The sequence below is a fragment of the Lipotes vexillifer genome, unplaced genomic scaffold (assembly GCF_000442215.2).
Source record: "Lipotes vexillifer unplaced genomic scaffold, Lipotes_vexillifer_v1.1 scaffold863, whole genome shotgun sequence".
Taxonomy (NCBI): Eukaryota; Metazoa; Chordata; class Mammalia; order Artiodactyla; family Lipotidae; genus Lipotes; species Lipotes vexillifer.
In genome coordinates this window covers 3,964,616-3,984,465 of record NW_006788168.1, presented here as the reverse complement: position 1 = coordinate 3,984,465, position 19,850 = coordinate 3,964,616, and the positions used below count along the sequence as shown (strand labels likewise).

Genomic DNA, 19,850 nt, shown 5'->3' with positions numbered 1-19,850 from the left:
AAGGAAGGAAGGAAGGAAGGAAGGAAGGAAGGAAGAAAGGAAGGAAGGAAGAAAGGAAGGAAAGAAAGAAGGAAGAAGAAAGGAAGGAAGGAAAAGAGAGAGAGGGAGGGAGGGAGGGAGGGAGGGGAAGTTACCACTCTAGGAGGCTGAGAAAGTCTGCATCCCAATCACAATGCTTCATCAGGCAACAAGATTTTCTAGCTGGAAGGCACACCGAAAATGAACAGAACAATAACTAAAACAATGGAAATTACAAGAAAAAAATCTCTTTTGGGTGTAAAGTACAATGTAGCATGAGGCTAACAACCAGCTGGACTTGAAACACAACCGGCTGACATTAGGGTCTGGGTCAGGTGAAGAGGAGTCTTGGTTTGGTTACAATGATTCTTCAGCACTTAGTAAAGCTCCTGTGCCTTTTTGATGGAGACCCCAAATCCTCAATTAAAACAAAAGATTTTAAATTGTGGAGAGTTATACAAATATCTACTGTTGGTATGTCCCAAAGGTTAGACCAAGTTCACTGGCCCAGCTGAGTGGAGTCTTCCTTACTTCGTCCACCACCACTCAGAGTTATAGTCAACTAAACAGAAAAGATGGAAGAAGCAGTTATGAAATTTCTCACTTCTTTGCCTTGGTTATATGTCCATAATTTGCATAAAATAAATAATATGCATTAAATTAAAAATCAGCATTAAAATTGGAAATGAGAAAAAAAAAGCACAGCAACCTGGTATTTTAAGGCAAAACAATAAAATGCTCTTTAAATATATACTTTATTATATCCACAGACGATAAAATCCCAGAGCTACTGTTAGGCACGTAAATACAGATCCTGTAAGAAAAAAAACAATTGTGCATAGTATTAGTTCTATTAACAATTACTTGCAGGAACATCTTTTAATTAAGAAAACAGACACCTATCTACCAAGAAAGTAAAACCAAACCCAAGAAACTTGGCTTGCTCACTGATGTGCCACATCCCATGAAACACCTGCCTATTAGAAAACCCCACACCTGAGACCATCATCTTTAAAGTACAAATGCATCCAATATCCAAGAAAACTTTTCAGTAAAAGTACAGAATCACAAAAATTCTGTGGTCACAAAGTATATGCACATGTAACACACAGGGACACACCCTTTAACTTGATGAGCAAATCCTACTTCTAAATACTATTAGACTTCAAAATATTGATTGATCCAAAATGTTAAATCTGAGTTAAAATAATGGCTAAGTAATATTTTTTGGTACATGAATCTTCCTTCCCTCTTTTGACTCAAAAACTGCAAAAGCAAAATAACACCTTATAAGGAGTGTCACCCATTGAAGCAGAAAAGATCACAACTCAACTATCTGTAAAATATTCCATCTTGAATGTTACGAAAAATAACTCCAAATAAGTATAGCTCGATGCCAGTATCTCATGAAATTTAAGATTCCATCAAAAGTAGTAAATAAAATCATGTACTTTACAAAGAAAGAAAAAATGCCAATTATTGTTGATATTCCATCTATTGGAAATTGTAAGATGACTTCCAATTTCAGAGATGTTAAAACGTGAAAAAAAAATTGTGTTAGAATCAACCAAATGCGATATCTTTGACTTAATTTATAAATTTTATTTATTTTGGGACTTCCCTGGCAGTCCAGTGGTTAGGACTCTATGCTTCCACTGCAGAGGGCACGTGTTCGATCCCTGGTTGGGGAACTAAGATCCCACATGCCACGTGGCATGGCCAAAAAATTTAAAAAAAAATTTTTTTTGGTTTAAATTTATTTTCAGCTTGTTTTAACTAATCTAGATACAAAATGGCTTACCTGCTAAATATTTAATATTATCAAGCTTGTGTGACTCAAGCATGGTTTTGAGGCCAGCAACCTCGGTATCTATCTTCCTGTCTGTCTGCGTGATGGCCCGATCTTGCTGGGCGTGCTTTTAAAAGAAAGATTCACAGCATTAAACCACTTTGGATGCATCCCCTCTGCTGTTAGTCCTAGAGTCCCTTCCCAGTAGGGTCAGATTAAGGAGACCTGGGCTTTAGTCTGAGTTCTACTAGCCTCATGCTGTATTGTACTGGTCAGGGCTGTAGCTACCTCTAGGCCTGTTTCCTTCTGTTTGAGACAAAGAAAAAGGTAACACTGGCCCTGCCTTCACATAAGCTGTTTAGAGAATCAAGTGTGATAACTGATGGAGGGAAGCTTTTTAAATTATAGACTGCTCTGCAAATAAGATTAAGATTATGAAGCTCGTCTGTTCTCAATGGCAATGACTAAGCCTCATCCTTCTGAATTATTCTTAGTGAAAGGTATACAGAAAGTGCTTTAACAAAATGAATGGAATCTTAGGTAATCTAAAAGCAACAGCGCTCGCCTTGATGCTATTTCTATTCACAGTTTTAAAAAGTTTTCTTCCTTTATAGTTCGAATGCCAAGTGTTTTATTATTATGAGGCTTGGCTATACCAAGGACCTATATGCGTTCTTTCCCAAATATAACACAGTTAAACCAGATACACAATTAACTCCCAAAGGGTGGTAAGTTTGGCTGATGTTATAAAGGCTTTGTAACATTTCATTAATGCGTAAAAGCATTGGAAATACTTCACTCAAAGTCCTAGGGCAAGTGAGTGGTTCCCTGTGATGAATAATTCAGGTAATGAATAAGGAAATAAATGCCTGGATGAGTAAAATATTCCAGAGGAATAGTTCAGTGTTCTCTCATGGAAGTCTCTTGCAGGTTTCAAAAGTCCCAGGTAATATAGGATGGTAAATAAGTTATGCATGCCATAAGCTAAAAATATAATAAAACATCTCCATTCCTTATTATTCTTCAATCACTGAGATTTAAAGTTTCATTAAGATAATTAAGTATTTTGTGTACCAAAAAATCCTATGATATTCCACTTCTCGGTATATATACCCAAAATAATTGAAAACATGAACTCCAATAGATATCTGTATGCCCATGTTCATAGCATTATTCACAATGGCCACAAGGATAATCAAAATGTACTACATCCATACAATGGAATATTATTTAGCCTTAAAAAGGAAGGAAATTCTGACATATGCTACAACATGGAAGAATCTTGAGGGCATTATGCTAAATGAAATAAGCCAGTCACAAAAGGACAAATACTGTATGATTCCACTTACATGAGGGACCTAGAATAGTCAGATTCATAAACAGAAAATAGAATGGTGGCAGCCAGGGGAGGAAGAAAGGAGGGGTTGGTGCTTCAAGGGTAGAGTTTCAGTTCTGCAAGATGCAAAGTGAATCTTTTCTTACCAATGACACCATTTCTGTTTTTACTTCCAGCAGCTTCCTTTCGTTTAATGAATACTGAAACAAACACGTAACACAGGTCAGATTCTGATTTATTCTCCTCTCTCTCCTCCTCCTCTGGTGCCTTAAATATTCTGGTCTCAGTAATTCCAAGAATATATACCACTAGAAGCCACCCCTAGGGTAAAGTAGCCTACTTGCCTTCTCCTTTTGATCTGTGTTTTGGGGTTTCTTATTTATATTCACTCATCGCTCCAACATCTGGATTCCCTTTTGTCATCCTCCACCACTCTCTGCTGGTTTTCTCTTTTCATCTCTTCGCTGGGATGTCTGTCTCTAGGTCCCTCCCACTATTATAACAGCATTCCCTGGGACCAATTTAGATGGACATATGCTTTTTGGCTTTGAGAGGGTTGAAATAAGTGGGGTAACAATTCAATTTAGGAGCTATCCCATTGTAACCACAAACAAAATTGGTCACTATTTGAGGCTTAGACAGAAGAGAGAAAAGATATAAAGTTGGGGGGAAAAAATAGTTTCAAGGAATATTATTGTGTGACATAGATGTCGCCTTGTGATTATAAAACACTATGTAAATATACAGATACAAGAAATACACTAAACCATCACATGTTGGTTTTAATTGAAAAAAACAAAAAAGAAACCCACATGGGCATTGTCACAATCCAGTGTTACTAAGGGAACTGACTAGTCCTACCCAGAATTAAAATGGTATCTTGCCTTTGGCTATTAATATCTATGCAAAGATACTGTGCAATGAGAGAGAGAGAGAGAAGAAGAGGAGAGAGAGAGAGAGAGAGAGAGAGAGAGAGAGCTATGCGCCAGATCACCACCAGAGGGCAGGGTGGAATGGGATTTTCTGTGCCCCTTAAAACTCCAGTTTTCACTACGTCAATAGTGACTCAACCACAAGAGAAAGGAAAAACCTAAGTCTTGATATTGCCATGATTTTTTTAAGAACATCTTTATTGGAGTATAGTTGCTTTACAATGTTGTGTTAGTTTCTGCTGTATAACGAAGTGAATCAGCTATACATATACATACATCCCCATATCCCCTCCCTCTTGCATCTCCCTCCCACCCTCCCTATCCCACCCCTCTAGGTGGTCACAAAGCATAGAGCTGATCTCCCTGTGCTATGTGGCTGCTTCCCACTAGCTATCCATTTTATGTTTGGTAGTGTATATATGTCCATGCCACTCTCACTTCATCCCAGCTTACCCTTCCCCCTCCCCGTGTCCTCAAGTCCACTCTACATCTGTGTCTTTATTCCTGTCTTGCCCCTAGGTTCTTCAGAACCATTTTTTTCCTTTAGATTCCATATATGTATGTGTTAGCATATGGTATTTGTTTTTCTCTTTTTGACTTACTTCACTCTGTAGGACAGACTGCCATGATTTTTAAAATAACATCTATATGGCTCCATCTCCCTGCACTCCAAAGCAGTTTACGGGCTACACTGCTTTTGAAACTGGCTGTAAATATCACCACAGTTAATTTTGTTGAAACAGTATTATAACTTTATTAAACAAGAGAATGAGAGGTTTGAATAGCTTATCTTCCTCAGTGCAGTTCAATTCATGCTAGGTGCATACTAATATACTACTGCCCTGCACTTCAGAGTAATCTGAATTTAGGATTACCAAGAATGACTTCTCAGCTAGGTTAGTAAGTCACATAAGTTCACTGGCTTTAATCCATGTTCACATCCCCTATCTCCCAATCTCCTAAATGAAGTTCTTCCTGGCTCGGTTAGCTACAGGAATCTTCCTAAATCAAGTGAATAAGGAATTCCTGCTAAGTCTACAACCCTAAGGACAAAGGTAACTAAAAGAGTTCTTCCTCTTCTAGGCACTAGTCATACGTTAGTGATCATTACATATTCTAGTAATACTAAGTGATTTAATCTTCAAGGTTAAAAGTGTTTCAAGACTAGAAAGACAGGTAACATGGACGTAATAATTATTCTGTATAACAAAGCTCAACTTAACTCTTGAAATCCAGAGGCAGTTTCAAAATACAGTTAAGTACTTGTTTGAATTTCAATATTAGCTTCATTTATCATTGTAGCACATTTTGGTTAAAAGTAAATTGTGAAAAATGAGGAGACAATGAAAAACTGAATACTCAGTTTCTGCATGTGCATCCAGTTCTTTGTTAGTAAAAAATGCTGTATATGCCCTATTTCTGCTTATGCTGAGAATAAAAAAAGGTATCTAACTAATAAATAAAGAAATGTAAATACAGCCTGAACAAGAAGACAGACGGGTTAAAAGTCACTAGAGGCAACCCAACACATATAAAACATCCAACTTATCGTACCCCACGTTCATTGCAGCATTACTTACAATAGCGAAAACGTGGGAGGAACCTAAGTGTCCATCGATGGATGAATGAATAAAGAAAATGCAGTGCATATATATATATGCAATGGAGTATTACCCAGTCAAAATTAAAAAAAATCTTGCCACTTGCAAGAACACGGATGGACCTGGAGGGTGTTACGCTCAGTGAACTAAGTCAGACAGGGAAAGACATATGCCATATGATCTCACTTATATTTGGAATCTAAAAAAAAACCCAAATATTGAATCATTACACTGTACACCTGAAATGTAATGTTGTATGTCAATTATATCTCATTAAAATTAAAAAATTTACAATAAGAAGTTACTGTGAAAGCCCTGAGGGAAAAATATTGTATTTATATGTACTACCTTTGAAATGCACATAAACGGGCATTTCAAAGGGCAGTGGAGCAGTATTTCCAGTTTTCTTAGGTCTTGGGCATGGATCCCACAAGTTGTTGTACTGACATATATATATGTGTGTGTGTGTGTATATATACATATATATATGTATATATATATATGTATCTCTCCCTTCCACTTATTTACAACCCACATTTTGTGATATCTTTTTGGTAACAAATATATAGCACTACTTTCCCTAATAGAAAATTTCAATTTAATATAACTTCAAGAATCATTTAGAATTTGCACTATGCAAATGCAGTAAAGTCATTAAGATTTCTCTATTAAAAAAAAACTATATGGAAATATTTTTTAAATCTTGAATTTTTAACATAGAATTTAATGTTATTTAATATTAATAATTTAATATTATTCAAATCAGATAATCAACTTAACTTTTGAAAAATCAGGACCAGAAGAGGTTTAAGTCAATATCAAATAGATCAAGATTGAATTTAATTTCTTTATTCATGCCTAAGTGACACATAATTTAGTATCTCTGAAACATACAAGATTCAAACTTGCTTTGACCAAGATTTTAATTTTAATGTTACTTTTGAAAGCATCAAATTTAAGCCTTAATTCAAAATATAGTCAAAATAAAGAAAAAACTTTGTCTAACAATGATATACAGGTAAATATTTAACAGTACTTCTGAATGGTATGTAAACAGACTTGACCAAATGTTCCATCCTGCAAAGAAATTAATTCATACTATATTTTTAGTAAAGAAACATACCAATTCTTTTACTCTGCTCTTTTCTAGACTGAAATCTAATTTGGTATCTGTTCGGACTTTGATCACTTCATCCTAGTGGGAGGGCAAACAACAAAGAAAGAAAGAAATCCAAAGTAAGATATCCAAACTCTGTGAGGATGTGCGCCCCTGCTGCTTCTTGGGGAAGGGGGGAAGGGGGGAAGGGCCGGGCCAGGGGCGTGCACAGGAACGGAACTGGAGACTAGCGGGGTCAGGAGACTGGCTAAGCGACGTCTGCAGTCAGCCCTGATGGGACTTCCCAATTATATATACAAATAATCCCCCTTTGATGTTTAAGTCAGTCTAGAGTGCGTTATTGTTGCTTTTAACCTCAAGATTCCCAATGCAATCACCTTGTGAAATTTATGAATCAAGCTGTTCCTTGGACAACTTTGGAAAGCAGAGATGGACTCAAAAAAGTAAAATATTAAATTCTGGTTTAAGTAAAGTCTTCCTTCTGACACTCATCCAAACCTTTTCTTCTTTAACATCAATGTCCTTTCGACTTAAAAAAAAAAATCAAACAGCTGGCACAGTCAGCAGTTTAAAATCACGTGTAATTCTCTAAAGACAGTCTCTCCTAAGATAATCTAAGGGTTCCAGGTGGCTATTTTAGAAAATTTTTTACTTAAAAATGACTTCATTCCTTCTAGATCGCGATTTTCTTAATGAATTTGGTTACAGACATCAGTAACTTATTCATTGGCTATGTTCTTGGTTAAATCTTCCAATGTGTACTTTCGAGACACATCACACAAATATTTAACACAGAATTAAGTTCTGAAGAACATGTAAGTATTTCGGACATTATATTTATTACTAAGCTTATGTAATTATAAACAAGCAGGCAAACAGGAATGAAGATCTTACCATTACTTGTTGTTTTAACCGATGTAGTTCAAGTTTTATTTTCTAAAAACACATTAACAAGAAATGTCAAGGATATATTTAGAAGATTATGAAAAACATAATAAACAACTATTAGAACATGTATTTGTGAACAAGTTCTTTCCTCATTCAACACAAATTCGGCCACGTTCAGAATACAACCATAATTAAATACTCTCAGTGGCAGAAATGACTGTCGCGCCAGGATGGTACTACAATCATGGTGTGTCTTGAGATACGTCTTAATCCATCTTGAAGGCCACATAAAATTAGTAACACAACTGTTTTCAATATATTCATCTCCCTTCAGAGGCCCTGCTTTAATTCCTCCTTCAATTTTTCTTTGAACTAATCCTGCCCTCAAATAACTGACTTCAAGACAACTTTGACAGTTTCACAGTTTACCTTTTTCTAGCAAAAGAAGGATCTTTTGCTAGGTGGTTTCTTATAAGATTAAGACCAACAGATAATAAATGAACTTCCTTCATTGGACTTTAAATAGGGCTGAAAATAAAGGAAGACACGAAGATAGCACTTATTTATTTATTTTTTTTTTTATTTTTTTATTTTTTCTTGCGTTATGCGGGCCTCTCACTGTCGTGGCCTCTCCCATTTGCGGAGCACAGGCTCCGGACGCGCAGGCCCAGCGGCCATGGCTCACGGGCCCAGCCGCTCCGCGGCATGTGGGATCCTCCCGAAACGGGGCACGAACCCGCGTCTCCTGCATCGGCAGGCGGACTCTCAAGCACTGCGCCACCAGGGAAGCCCAGATAGCACTTATTTAAATGCTGATCCCAAACACCACACTTGAAGAAACAAAGCGATATTTTACAGCAGCACTTATTCATAATAACCTCAAACTGGAAACAACTCTAATATACATCACAGTAGAATAATGCGGCATATTCCTATAATACTATAAACAATGAAAACGAATGACCTATCACCGCAAGACACGCTGTGATTCCATCCGATAAAGTTCTGGAACAGCCAAACCACTCAATAGCCATGTTAGCCATGATAATGGTTTCCGCTGTGGGAGGAGTGACCAGGAGGGGGCGTCCGCAGCACTTCTGGGGCACTGGTCATGGTCTATTTTTTTTTAAAAAAAAACATATATATATATATATATATATATATTTATTTATTTATTTCTTGATTTGACTGATAGTCTATACTGAAAATTCATCGAGACGGACACTTGTTTGTACACTTTTGTGTATGTATATCATATCTCAATGTCTTAATATAAAGCATTTGGTAAATATGAGTGGTTCTTTAGTTTTACCTCATTTTCTGATCTGAGGGCTGAAAACTCACTCTTCTCCAAAATAATCATATCTTTTTTCACATTAGCAATCTGAGACATTATTTCCTGAAGAGTGATCTCCTGGGAAAAGAAAAACAAAACATATAACCTAGTCTGGCCTAGGAACTCTACCTCCTACTGTCTCTACCCAGTATCATCTTATTGAGAAACTAGAAGGACATGGGAACAAAGAAAGAGGTTCAACAAGGTCCTCCTCTGTCTGAAAATGAGAAAAGAATAAGAACTCATTTCCAGTGTCGGCATCAAGTGAATCACAGTTAAAAGGGTGGCAGTCAGAGGACCAGCTGCTATAATTCTAGCCACAACTCCATTTATTAAAGCATGGTTGACTAGAATAGTCAGTTTTCAAACATAAGTGATTCTGTAACAGCTGACTAAATAGCTTTGAATAAATATTTTTTATGCCACTGTAACCATCTGTCTCTCGTTTATGTTAAAATTACTACATGCTTTTCAACAGAATATTATCCCAAAACATATATTACAAATAATACCCCATCATTAGATTTCAAATTTGCTCAAGTGCCCCAGCAAAGCTACCTGCTGCATCTTGGTGACCATATCTTTGTAGACGATATCCATGTTGGCCTCCATGATCTTGACTAAGGCAGAGACAATGATTTCTGCTTGTTGAGTAGTAAACCCTAGGCAAACACACAAAGACAGTCATTTAGGGTACTCGAGTTGCCAGAATAAAAAAATCCTTCATAGAAAGGGGGAGAATGCAAACTGACACATGCAAGTGGATGTCTGAATTCAGAAGCAGGTGGAAAGCCTAGTGTAGCAGGAGGGTAGAGTCTAGCCACAGGCTGTGATGTGTCTGTCACTTGGAACAAGTAGGACACATCGGAGTGTTTCCTCGTGTAAAATGAGGGGTTGGGATGACTGAGCTCTGATGTCCCTCCTAGCCATCAAAAACCATGTTTTCAAAAAGAGAATGCATAATGACACAGGGGATGCCTGCAGTGCAAGGTCAAGTGAAAAGATGCAAGACTCAAAACTACAGATACAATTTATTTCTTCTGTAATTTAACAAAGATTCTAGGTAATTGTGTTGTCTAAATTTTCTACAATGGATGTGACTTCCTTAATTTCAAAATGTATATGTTAGTAAAAAATAATTTACTTAAGTAGAGAAAGCTTATTTTATTTCCAGCACAAATCAGTCAAATCAGTGGCTATATAAATAATAATTCAGCTGTTAATTTACTTAATGTTAAAAGACAAAATTGGCTCTTATATTTTTCTTCCATAATTTTCCTCAATCATGAGTGGGGGGGGGCTCAAACTGGAAAAAATATATTCTTTTATACTCAATAAATGCTGCTGAACTGAATTACCTAAAGACTCAACTCAGCAGTGCTACTGTTTTTAATAACTTTAGGTAGTAACATATTTCACATTGAAAATTCTAATTAAAATGCTTAATTTTAAATGCTTAAGATGCATAAGTCCCTGGAATACAATTCTTTCCGTTAAATACTTCCAGCTATGGGCTTCCCTGGTGGCGCAGTGGTTGGGAGTCCGCCTGCCAATGCAGGGGACGCGGGTTCGTGCCCCGGTCCGGGAAGATCCCACATGCCGCGGAGTGGCTAGGCCCGTGAGCCATGGCTGCTGAGCCTGCGTGTCCGGAGCCTGTGCTCCGCAACGGGAGAGGCCGCAACAGTGAGAGGCCCGCGTACCGCAAAAAAAAAAAAAAATACTTCCAGCTATAAGAACTTCAGAAGAATTTACTGATTCTTGTAATTAATCCATGGCACATTTGTTTGGATAAAGTTATAACTGATTCAATTTGGATGAGATTAAGCATATTTTATAATCAAAAAAAAAGAAAGCAACAAATTTAAAGGAGACAAAAAGACCTCCAAAGACCTACTCTTTTCACTTTATTAAAAATCCTTGGGGGCTTCCCTGGTGGCGCAGTGCTTGAGAGTCCGCCTGCCGATGCAGGGGACGCGGGTTCGTGCCCCGTTTTGGGAGGATCCCGCGTGCCGCGGAGCGGCTGGGCCCGTGAGCCATGGCCGCTGAGCCTGCGCGTCCGGAGCCTGTGCTCCGCAAATGGGAGAGGCCACAACAGTGAGAGGCCCGCATAACGCAAGAAAAAAAAAAAAAAAAAAAAAATCCTTTAATTTTCAATGTGTGGGTCATGAACAGCTGGAAAAAAATCACCCAAATGTGAACACTGTTTAACTCTGGTACTGGGATTCAGAGTAGTTTTTCTTGTTTCTTTTCTGTCTTCCTAATTTTTTAAAAATGAACATGTCTTTTGAAAATTTTAAAACTTATTAATAAGAGTTCATAGTTAAACATAATTAGGTTTGGGAATTATGAAGAAAAGAAAGAGGGAGACCAAAGAGAACTTACGCTGATAAGAAAAGAAACTTTAAAGCCTTATAATTTAGAACCACCTATAGGAGGAGAAAGGATAAGAAAAAGGAGAAGCCTGAAAACCTCCTGGGTTGCCATATGCAAATTAATTTTTTGTAGGAATGAGAGAGTGGGACAGAATCAGGGCTAGTGAGATTACAGACACAGACAAAGTTTTGTGAATCAAGAGACATAACTCTGGAGAGAAAAAGGAATAAAGGATGGAACATTCCTTGAGGGGTTCTTCCTGGCCTTATCCTAACCCAGCCATCGCAGACATCCACCATTCATGTAAGCACCTTCACACCCTACATCCAGTGGGGTCTTCACATCACTGGTCTTGAAATATGCAAATATGCATGGGCCAGGGTTTGAAAATCAAGAAAAGCAGGCAGTACATATATTGAAACATCATATTTTAAACATTCAACATCTGCTATTTCTAATTTGTCAAAAATAAATAAATAAATGGATTTTGAAAGGGGGGAGGCGAAACAAATACCACCTCTCACTGGGAAACAGGATTTGGGACCACTGCAGCTACCTGGCCATAGTTATGCGTAACTAAATTAATGATGTTCCTTTAATATCATCAAACATCTAGTGTATGTTGAGATGCCCCTATTATCTCTAAGATGTCTTTTTACAGTTGGTTACTTTGAATACAAGAACACAGGTCCATCAAAAAGAAAAAAGAAAAAGAAACAGAACGAACGAAAAAGAAAAGTAGAAAGACTTCTGCTTAACAAGATAATTTTAGATGCCCCTCTTCTCACTTTTACTTTTTGTTTTCAAATTCTGAGCTGAAAGAAGTCTTGGTGAAAAAGGCTAACTGTTTCAAGTTTGAGAAGAAAAGCTGTAAAAATTATCACAGGGCATGTGACAGTTTTCCCAAAGTGCATTCAAGTACATTACTTAACACTCAAAGGGCTCTTTGGAATTCTTACCAAGGGGGAAATGGGAACTGAGAAGGCAGAAAGGACTGTGAGACCAACCAGCTGGAACGTGGCAGAGCTCAAACCCAGAGCTGCTAACTGTCCCACATAAGCACAGAAAGATCCACCCCAACACAGTGTCCTGGGCGCATAAAGCACGTCTACACAGGGCAGCTTTTCAGATATGAACACACACAACAGGATGAATAACTAAACAATAAAGTCAAAACACAGATTTATTTCAGACATAAGCTATGATATCTGAGATTCTGATTTTGAGAATATATGTGTCACAGTAGAGAGAATTATAATGTGTATTAAATTGTATATTTGTCTAGATAAAATTAAATGAGAATGCTACCTATATATTAAGTGCACTTTCAATAACTGTCATACATGTCAGAGTAATCTTTTACATTAGTTAACTCAACAGCAGTAAGAGAAAAAGTCAGTATTTTTAAAAAATCACAAGTTGAAATTACCAATAATTGTTGCTCAGCAACATTTTAATTTCATAAAAATTTTAAAGTACACAAGATGCACAGGAATAAAACTATCACTTTTGTGCTTAGACAGCTGTCATAGAAATCATTCCTGAGTTTTGCTGGCTTATGTCTAATTTTTCACCTATAATACCATACTTCCAGAGTAATGTTATAAACATACGCTTCACTTGGACAAAGAGAATATGTGGGAGAAAAGTCTCAATTGTACTGATGAAGCAAAAATGTCCTTAAACAAAAAACAAGGACTTAAAAAATGGAGATTGACCAAAAGATTACCTACAGACTTAAAAGTCAAAGAGAAACATGAGAAATTCGATAAGATCATAAGGGAAGTCCTAATTTACAGTGTTTTTCTATGGCACTGAGTAACCAAATGAGAGAGGATTACCATTTTCTTCGAGTAAACACACTAAGGCATGGGTGTCAAAGTAGAGCTTCCTACTCCGAGAAGAGGTGAAATCTCTCCTTTTGCTCTCCAGATGCAGGCTCCCAGCACAGACGCTCAGGTCTAGAATGGAAAGGACAATATGGTTCACAACAGGTGGATGGTAAACAGGTGGATGTTTGATGGTAAACAAAAGCAACTCAGCACCATGAAAAAACAGGGCATACCTCAAAAGTCTATCTGGTTTTTTACAACAGCTTTATTGAGACATAACTTAGATACATATGATTCACCCATTTCAAATGTAGACTCCAGTTGTTTTCAGTATATTTACAGTGCTGTGCAACCATCCCACCATCAACTTCAGAACATTTTCATCATCCCCAAAGAAACCCTATACCCTCTAGCTACGCTCTAGCTATCACCCCCTCATCTTCCTACTTCCCCCCAGCAATCACTTATCTATTTTCTGTCTCTATGAATCTGCCTACTCTGGACATTTCATCTGAATAGAATCATTAGGATATGTGATATTCTGTGACTGGTTTCTTTTACAATACAGTGATATTTTCAAGGTTCCCCCACCAGTGTAGTATGTCAGCATCTTATTTCCTTTTATTGCCAAATAATATTTCATTGTATAGATATGCCAATTTTTTTTTACCTCATCATCAGTTGAAGGACTAACTGTATGAGGGTTCCAATTTCTCCCCATCCTCAACATTGTTATTATCTGTCTTTTTTATTACAATTACCCTATTGGGTGTAAAGTGGTATCTCATTGTAGTTTTGATTTGCATTTCCCTGATGGTTAATGACGTACATCTTTTCACGCACTTATTGGCCATCTGTATATCTTCTTTGGAGAAATATCCATTCAGACCCTTTGCCCATTTAAAAAATTTGGGTTACCTTTTTATTACTGAATTAAGAGCATTCTTTATACATTTTAGATACACGTTCCTTATCATATATATGATTTGCAAATATTCCTGTTCTGTGGGTTGGCTTTTACTTTCTTGATGGTGCCTTTTGAAGCACAAAACTTTTTAATTAAGTCCAATTTATCTTTTTCTTTTGTTCCTTATGCTTTTGGTGTCATATCTAAGAAAACACTGGGCACACAGAGATTTACATCTGTTTTCTCCTAAGAGTTTTGCAGTTTTAGGTCTCACATTTAGGTCTTTGACCCTTTTGAGTTGATTTCTGTATATGGTGTGAGATGGGGGTTCAACTTCATCCTTTTGCATGGGGAGGTCCAGTTGTCCCAGCACTATTTTCTCCCTTAAATTGTCTTGTGACTCTCAACAAAAATCAACAGACTAGGGCTTCCCTGGTGGCGCAGTGGTGGAGAGTCCGCCTGCCGATGCAGGGGACGCGGGTTCGCGCCCCGGTCCGGGAGGATCCCACATGCCGTGGAGCGGCTGGGCCTGTGAGCCGTGGCCGCTGAGCCTGCGCGTCCGGAGCCTGTGCTCCGCAACGGGAGAGGCCACAACAGTGAGAGGCCCGCGTACCGCAAAAAAAAAAAAAAAAAAAATCAACAGACTGTAAGTGGGAGGATTTATCTGTGGATTCTCCATTCTATGCCATTGACTTATATGTCTGCCCTTCTGCCAGTGCCACATTTTCTTGATTACTTGTAACTCTGTAGTAAGTTTTGACATCAGGAAGTGAGTCCTCCAACTTTGTTCTTTTTCAAGATTGTTTTGGCTATTCTGAGTCCCTTGCATTTCCATGTGAATTTTAGGATCAGTTTATCAATTTCTGCAAAGAAGCCACTTGAAACTTTGATAGAGATTGTGCTGAATCTGTAGGTCAGTTTGGGGGAGTAGTGCCATCTTAACAATATTAAATTCTTCCAAGCATGAACTTGGGATGTCTCTCCATTTATTTAGGTCTTTAATTTCTTTAATAATGTTATATATAGGTTTCAGAGTATAACTTTTGTGCTTTTTTTGGGTGAAATTTAAGTACTTTATTCCTTTTGATGCTACTGTAAAGGGAATTGTTTTTTAGATTTTTCGTTGCTAGTATATAGAAAAACAACTGAGTTTTATTTTTGTACAGTTTGTATATTGATCTTGTATTCTGCAATCTTGCTAAATTTGTTTATAAGCTTTAATAGTTTTTTTAGTGAATTCCTTAGAGTTTTCTATGTACCAGGTCATGTCATCTGTGAACAGTGATAATTTACATCTTTTACAATCTGGATGCCTTTTCATTTTCTTGCCTAACTGCCCCGGCTAGAACTTCTAGTAGAGTATTGAACGGAATGGTGACAGCAGACATCCTTGCTCCGGACTTTGGAGGGAAAACACTCCTTCTTTCACCATTAAGTATGATGGTAGCTGTGGGTATTTCAGATGCCCTTTATAAGGTGAGGCGGGTCCCTTCTGTTCCAAACTTGTCAAGTGTTCTTTAACACGAAGAGGTATGGAATTCTGTCAAATTCTTTGTCTTTTGCGATCATCATGTGGTTTCTCTCCTGTATGCTGTGGATATGGCGTACTACATGAATAGATTTTCAGATGTTAAGTGAACCTGCTATTCCTGAGACAGAATCCCACTTGGTCATGGTGTATACTCCTTTTTACATATTGCTGGATTTGGTTTGCTAGTGTTTTCATAAAGGTATTGGTCTGTAGTTTTCTTTCCTTGTCTTTGCAAATGCCTACCTTTGGAGAGATGTGTTCTAACAATTTATATATTACCTTTGCTATGGATTTCTGTGCGTTTAACCACAGATCCAACCTGTTTTGTAAACCTGTTTCAAGGTGCTCATTTGAAGGAGGTAGTATAGTAATGGTATCCTGGCTTTTGTATTCCACAAACCACAAAAGACAGCTTTAAAAAAACAGAACAATTGCAATGCGAACTTGTAATTTTGTCAAGAAAGGACATTTAAACATAATACCTCCTTACAATCACACTAAAAAAGACATTTTGACAGAAAAAGAGAGATGGACAATATAAAATTACAGAATCTTTCATTTAAATGTAATCAATGTAGCTATATAAAAACCTTGCTTCATACTTGTTCTTACTCTTCCATGATGCCAGCTGTTGCAGAAGAGTGGGAGAAGCAGAATAGTCACATCTACTAACTCAAAGTTCAAAGGTTTTCTCAGCACCTGTCCTAAATGACCAGAAGAATACTTCAGCTAATCAACTCTTATTCTCAACCCGTAAACACTCAAAGGAAATTCCAAGTAAGCAAAAAATGGGACATGGACAGGACCCTACAGACCTGCTGCTTTTCTGTAAGACGACAGCAGTGGTTCCCAAATTACTAGCAATGTGGAAGGAGTGGGGTGGCTGTGGTCACAGTCTGCACCAAGGTAAGTACCAGAGAGCCAGGAATCACTCTGTACCAAACATGGTTTGCAGACTGACAAAATATAAAATGCAACGACTCGTGTATGCATGTGTGTTTAATGGTTAAAAAAAAAGGTGGGCAGGATGGTGTTTAGATTCAAAGAAGCACTAGCCTATAGTGTAAGGCCCTTGGCAAAGCATACAAAGCCTGTCCTAATTTAGCCACTTATCGTTTCCGCTTTTGTTCTAGCCACCTAAACTATTCTGTTTCCTGCACGTGCAGACCTTGGTACTCCATCCTTAAGGTTGGCTTGCTCCCCTTTCTCAACTGGTAAATTTTAAGCATCCTTTTTACCCTGCCTCATCCAATGTGACAACGTGCTAAGCATCCATTATGTTCCGGGCAGGGCATTATGCTACCCTGTAAGGTTCTCTCTGCTACCTCCTCCCAGGTCAGGGAGCAACCTTTATTGCTTCCTTATCTGTGTTCTCAGCCGAGTACACATAGCTCTTCCACAGCACTTATGTTTATTCCCATGTCTGTATATTAGTCCAAGCTCCCCAAGAGCGGCCAGTTATTTTTGTGTCACTAGGAGAGGGCCTGGTATACTGCAGGCCAGAAATAACTTAAAAGAAAATTCAACTGTAAGAATTCTAAGATCCAAATCTAGAGACTATCTAGAAAGAAAGTTTGAGATGAACTCCTTTCTGCTCTTCACCTATGGTCTTCCCTTTTCACATTAAGTGAGCTCACTTAAATCTGGCACCTCTTTTTTCATCCTTTATCTCCAGCCCTGGGCCTCCATGAGAAGAGACCCTGACACAGAACAGCCCGAGCTGGATGGCAGATAAATGAATGAATGAATGATTGCACCTCTTACAGGTGCAATGTATAATATATATACATATATATTAATATATGTATATATATTAATCTCTTTACAAGCCACCCTGCCCACTTCAGAACCGTGCTGGACTGTCCCGTGGGTCAGGGAGCTTGAGAACATTTGGGTCTAGAACTGGCTTGTGAAAAGTGACAGGATTATTCTAGTCCCAAATTTCTTTTTTTAATAACAATAATCATTCATGTGATTTAAAACAAAACTGCAAGCTTATTTCAAAGATATACTGTGGGCTGAAAAGAGGAGAAAGGGCCTAGTCACTTGCCACTTGGCCCTCCAACTATGGCTGATGGAGGGTGAATTCCGTCTTGCCTCTATCATAGGGCAGCGCCTGGGGACACAGCAGTACTCTGGCACTGGGAACACCTCTGACTCACTTTTCCTCCTTTATTGTGACAATAAAACGAGGCCCAAGAACTATGAATCCCCACTAATAACCAGGAAACAAGTAAAGAGAGCTTTGTTAAAGTGTAATATGTAATTCTCCTTTGGGGGGGGCCTTCAGCGTATCAAAAGGATGTAAAAACACACACACAAAATAAGCCCAAAGCTAGCCCTGGACAGAGGAGGAAACTGAGCACAAATTTCCTATTCATAAACATCCTTAAGTCTAAGTAGCTCTACTGAGAACCCTGGACACCAAAAAGACCACTAGGCTGAAGACAAAGGGACAAAATTCTCATTAGCTGATGGAATTATGAAAGGAAACCAAATCACAAATTACCAGTTTGTCAAAAAAAGAGCGACAAAAGGCAAAGTACAGAAATAAAGACTCACAGGTACTGCAGGACACTGACAGAGTTCACCACTCACTTCCCAGCCTCTGTACATAAAGCTGCTTTCACTCTTTGCACTACCAACCAGTTTCTGCCCCAGCCAAAGGTATTCTTAAATTTTAGATGCAACTAACATTTACCGAGCATGTCTGTTGAGAAAAACGTTTTTTTAAAGAGCCATCAGTGTAGTTACTGATAGCCACTGATGGATATGCATAGACTATCCAAAGTTAGATTTCTGCCAAGTTTGCTAATTAATAAGGATTCTCCCAGATGATTTTTTTAATCGGCAATTTGCAATCTAGCAAACTGAGTCTAATCTCATGCAGGCCGTGACTGCTCTCACCTCCTTAAAGTATTTAATGAAATGCCAACTTCTCAATGAAGCAAACTTATTCCGAGGACTCCATTTAAATTAGCAACTGAAGGCCCACTCCACCTCCTAACCTTTACCCCCTCTATTTTTTCCGACAACATTTATCAGATGTTATTATATATGTATATATATTAATCTCCTCTGCCAAGAAGGAAGAGAGTTTGTTGACTGATAACCATCCCGAGTTCCCAGAAAAGTGCCAGGCAGAGTAATGAACCCACGAGAGTTTGCAATTAAATTGTGAAACAATCCCTTCGTCTCTCAGAGCTTCAAGCCTCAACTCGCCAGCTTCCTGCACACCCCTTCACCCGAGCCCCCAAACGCTGTGCACCGGACAAAACGGCTCTACAAACGCGCGTGCGCTGTGCCCGCACGCACCGCCCCCACCCCACCCCGCCACAGCCCATCACGATTTGCGCCAGACACCTGGTGCCCGCATTCCGAATAATTCGGGTCTTTTCACCCGAGGAAGCCCAGGTTTGCGTGGCCCAGAGGGCGGGACCAGACAGACCTTCATCACCACGCCCGGAGGAGCCCGGCGACCTCGGCTGACCCGCCCAGCTCCCGCCGCCCCGGCCCTCACCTCTCCTGGAGGAAGCGAGGGCGGCCACCTGGCCGAGGCACAGGTGTAGCGCGCCCGCCGCACAGGTGACGCCCGGGGCCAGGCCCGGCTGGCACCTCCTCGCGCCGCCGCGCCCCGCCGGGGCAGCCGAGGGCCCGGCGCGCGAGCGCTCCCAGTCCGCCAGCGGCCTGCGCGGGGAGGCAGCGGCCAGGCGCGGGGAGGGCAGCAGCAGGAGGAGGAGCAGCGGGGAGGCACGTGACGCGCCGCCGCGGGCCGCCGGGGCGCGGGGGCGCAGCGCCCCCAGACCGCCGAGGAGCCCGGGCAGGAGGCGGCGCGTGGGGACGCCGCGGCCTCCGGGGCCTCCACCGCGGCCGGCGGCCAGGGAGAGCAGAAGCCGCTGGCGGCGCTTCGGCCTCTCGTTCGCGACGGAGCCGCAGCCCATCCCTGACGCGGTCACTGGCCCGCGAACGCTCTCATGCCGGTCACGTGCTGCCCCAGCCCGGACGGGCGGGGCTCCGGGCATTCTCCGGGGGCGGAGCTGAGCGGCTAGGCGGGGCTCCGGGCTCGCGCCGGGGGCGGGGCTGGGCTCCCAGTGTGCGCTGGGGGAGGGGCTGGGTGGCGGGCGGCGGGCGCCCGGGGCGGGGCAGCGTTCATCCCGCGGAGCAGGCACTCCGGGAGAGGCGAGTCTGGT

The 19,850-nt window shown here is 39.9% G+C and overlaps 1 protein-coding gene across 1 annotated transcript; it reads right to left on the bottom strand.

Moving 5' to 3' along the window:
• Nucleotides 1-735: 735 nt before the first annotated feature.
• Nucleotides 736-19,633, bottom strand: MCUR1 (mitochondrial calcium uniporter regulator 1). The gene is made up of 9 exons (XM_007461273.1): nucleotides 19,181-19,633; nucleotides 13,232-13,351; nucleotides 9,576-9,679; nucleotides 8,994-9,095; nucleotides 7,688-7,729; nucleotides 6,800-6,871; nucleotides 3,290-3,343; nucleotides 1,820-1,934; nucleotides 736-832 (listed from the first exon to the last, which is right to left on the bottom strand). The coding sequence occupies exons 1-9, from the start codon at nucleotides 19,599-19,601 to the stop codon at nucleotides 777-779; spliced, it is 1,086 nt and encodes a 361-aa protein (XP_007461335.1). The 5' UTR covers nucleotides 19,602-19,633; the 3' UTR covers nucleotides 736-776.
• Between the last annotated feature and the right edge of the window lie 217 nt (nucleotides 19,634-19,850).

Bases quoted from the DNA above. Each gene is read 5' to 3' on its own strand.
- MCUR1 (XM_007461273.1), bottom strand. From the start codon at position 19,601: ATGGGCTGCGGCTCCGTCGCGAACGAGAGGCCGAAGCGCCGCCAGCGG. The intron at 9,680-13,231 runs GTAATCCTCTCT...GTGTTTGCCTAG, and splicing joins GTGTTTACTCGAAGAAAATG to GGTTTACTACTCAACAAGCA. The intron at 1,935-3,289 runs GTAAGAAAAGAT...TTCTTTTAAAAG, and splicing joins AAACAGAAATGGTGTCATTG to CACGCCCAGCAAGATCGGGC.